The sequence below is a fragment of the Sprattus sprattus genome (genome assembly GCF_963457725.1).
Source record: "Sprattus sprattus genome assembly, chromosome: 9".
Lineage (NCBI taxonomy): Eukaryota > Metazoa > Chordata > Actinopteri > Clupeiformes > Clupeidae > Sprattus > Sprattus sprattus.
The window spans coordinates 738,064-739,989 of NC_137928.1; the positions used below are offsets into that span (position 1 = coordinate 738,064).

A 1,926-nucleotide genomic window follows, 5' to 3' on the forward strand; every position below is an offset into this window, starting at 1 on the left:
ATTAGTAGATGATTAAAACCAAGTCAAGTCCAGTCAGTTTTATTTTATTTAACCAAGTTAGAATAACCAGTAAACAGTTTCCAGATCGCTAGGTAATAAAGTCAGCACTTCACATTAAACTACCATGCCACTACTAGCACTTGTTTATCTTTCTGAGTAGCACAGGGGAGCTAGTGCTACCATCCCTCCCTCCAACAAAAGCTAATCAGACCCCGCCAGCACATTTTAATGAAACGATAAAGAAATATTACTTAATTAACAATATAGGTAGGGAAAATATGACTTACTACCTGCTAGTGACACTAGCACACAATTTAACCGATAGAAAGCTAGCAGTAACTAGACGTTCTATAGTTTCTATGCTAGCGGAGCATGACTAGCGTGCTAACCAACATTCAAATATCGATAAAGACAGCTGGGTTTAGGAATTGGGTTCGGGTTTAATTCAATTGGGAACCAAAATGCATTTAATATAGAAAGGACAGGACTGTGTTAGTCTATCAGGGGAAAACAATTTTGACCAACCAGTCAGCACTGCACCGCACTTCTCATCAGGCAAGAAGACGTCGAGTCCGTGACATTTACGACGAAATGAGAATAAAGTCTCTCCTGGGGTGAAACCATTTCAGAATTCCGGAGGGGAGGGGGGGGGGGGGGGGGGTATTTTAAAGAGTCAATAACGATAGACAGAAAGGAGATGAGGGCTGAGTTTCTGTGGATAGATCATTGAATTTCAAAAATGGATTTTGATAAATAAAATATATTAAAATAGGGTGGCTATTGGGGTGGCAACTGGGGTGGCAAGATCATTTTTTAGGGTGGCAGCTGCCCCCCCATGCCCCCCCGTAGAACCGCCACTGGTAAGGACTTAAACAACACGCTCCTCCTCCTCCTCAACTCACACCTCTCTTCTTCCAGGTGTGTCTGTGGACGGCTTCAACCCCTTCGAGCTGACCAATCACGCGGTGCTGCTGGTTGGCTACGGCCGCTGTCACAAGACGGGTCAGAAGTTCTGGTTGGTGAAGAACAGCTGGGGGGAGGGCTGGGGGGAGGGGGGCTTCTTCCGCATCCGCCGCGGCTCCGACGAGTGTTCTATTGAGAGCATCGCCGTGGCAGCCAAGCCCATCACACCCCTGTAGGTGCACACACACACACACACACAATCGCTTACACGCACGCGCACACACACACTCGTTGAGACGCACCCCACCACACACTCGCTTAGACGCACGCTCACACACACACCCGAACACGGCACACCCGAACACGGCACACCCACACTTGCTTACACGTCTGCGCACGAACACACACCCAAACACACGCACACACACTCTTACACGCCTGCGCAAACACACACCGGAACACGAGCACACACACTCATACGCACACACACACGCACAAACACACTTGCTTATATGCACATGCACCCGAACATGCACACAAACACACACTCGCTTGGACACACACCCTCTAACACGTACTTGACACAAACATGCACGTATGCACTTGCATACACACCACACAGGTACTGACACAGCTGATTCTCTTAAAACAGCCTTGTACTTGACAATGTCACACAAACATGCTCACAGAGCTTTTAATGAATAGTGAAAATGTGTGTGTGTGTGTGTGTAAGCCAGTTAAAAGTAGCGAGAATATACTATACAAATGCTGCCATGTGACTCCTTAAAACTCAGGAAATCAAAGCTTCTTTTGAATCACCACGTGTGTGTGTGTGTGTGTGTGTGTGTGTGTGTGTGTGTGTGTCTATAAAGGGACAGTGAGTAAGGGACAAACATGGATGACAAGGGAAGCGCTCACACACACACAGTGTAAGGAACTGTAATTGCTGGACAGATTATGTGCTTTTCGCTGTGTATTTCTTAATGAGAAAAAATCCTAAATAAAGATTTTCTTTTACTCTGA

General features: G+C 46.4%; 1 protein-coding gene across 1 annotated transcript in view; it reads left to right on the forward strand.

Moving 5' to 3' along the window:
* The window catches only part of ctsc (cathepsin C), a 13,585-nt gene extending 11,659 nt beyond the window's left edge, over positions 1 to 1,926 (forward strand). The window contains exon 9 of the mRNA XM_080844712.1: positions 919 to 1,926. Within this exon, the coding sequence (XP_080700838.1) occupies positions 919 to 1,139 (221 nt within the window). The 3' untranslated portion in view covers positions 1,140 to 1,926. The remainder of the gene's footprint in view (positions 1 to 918) is intronic.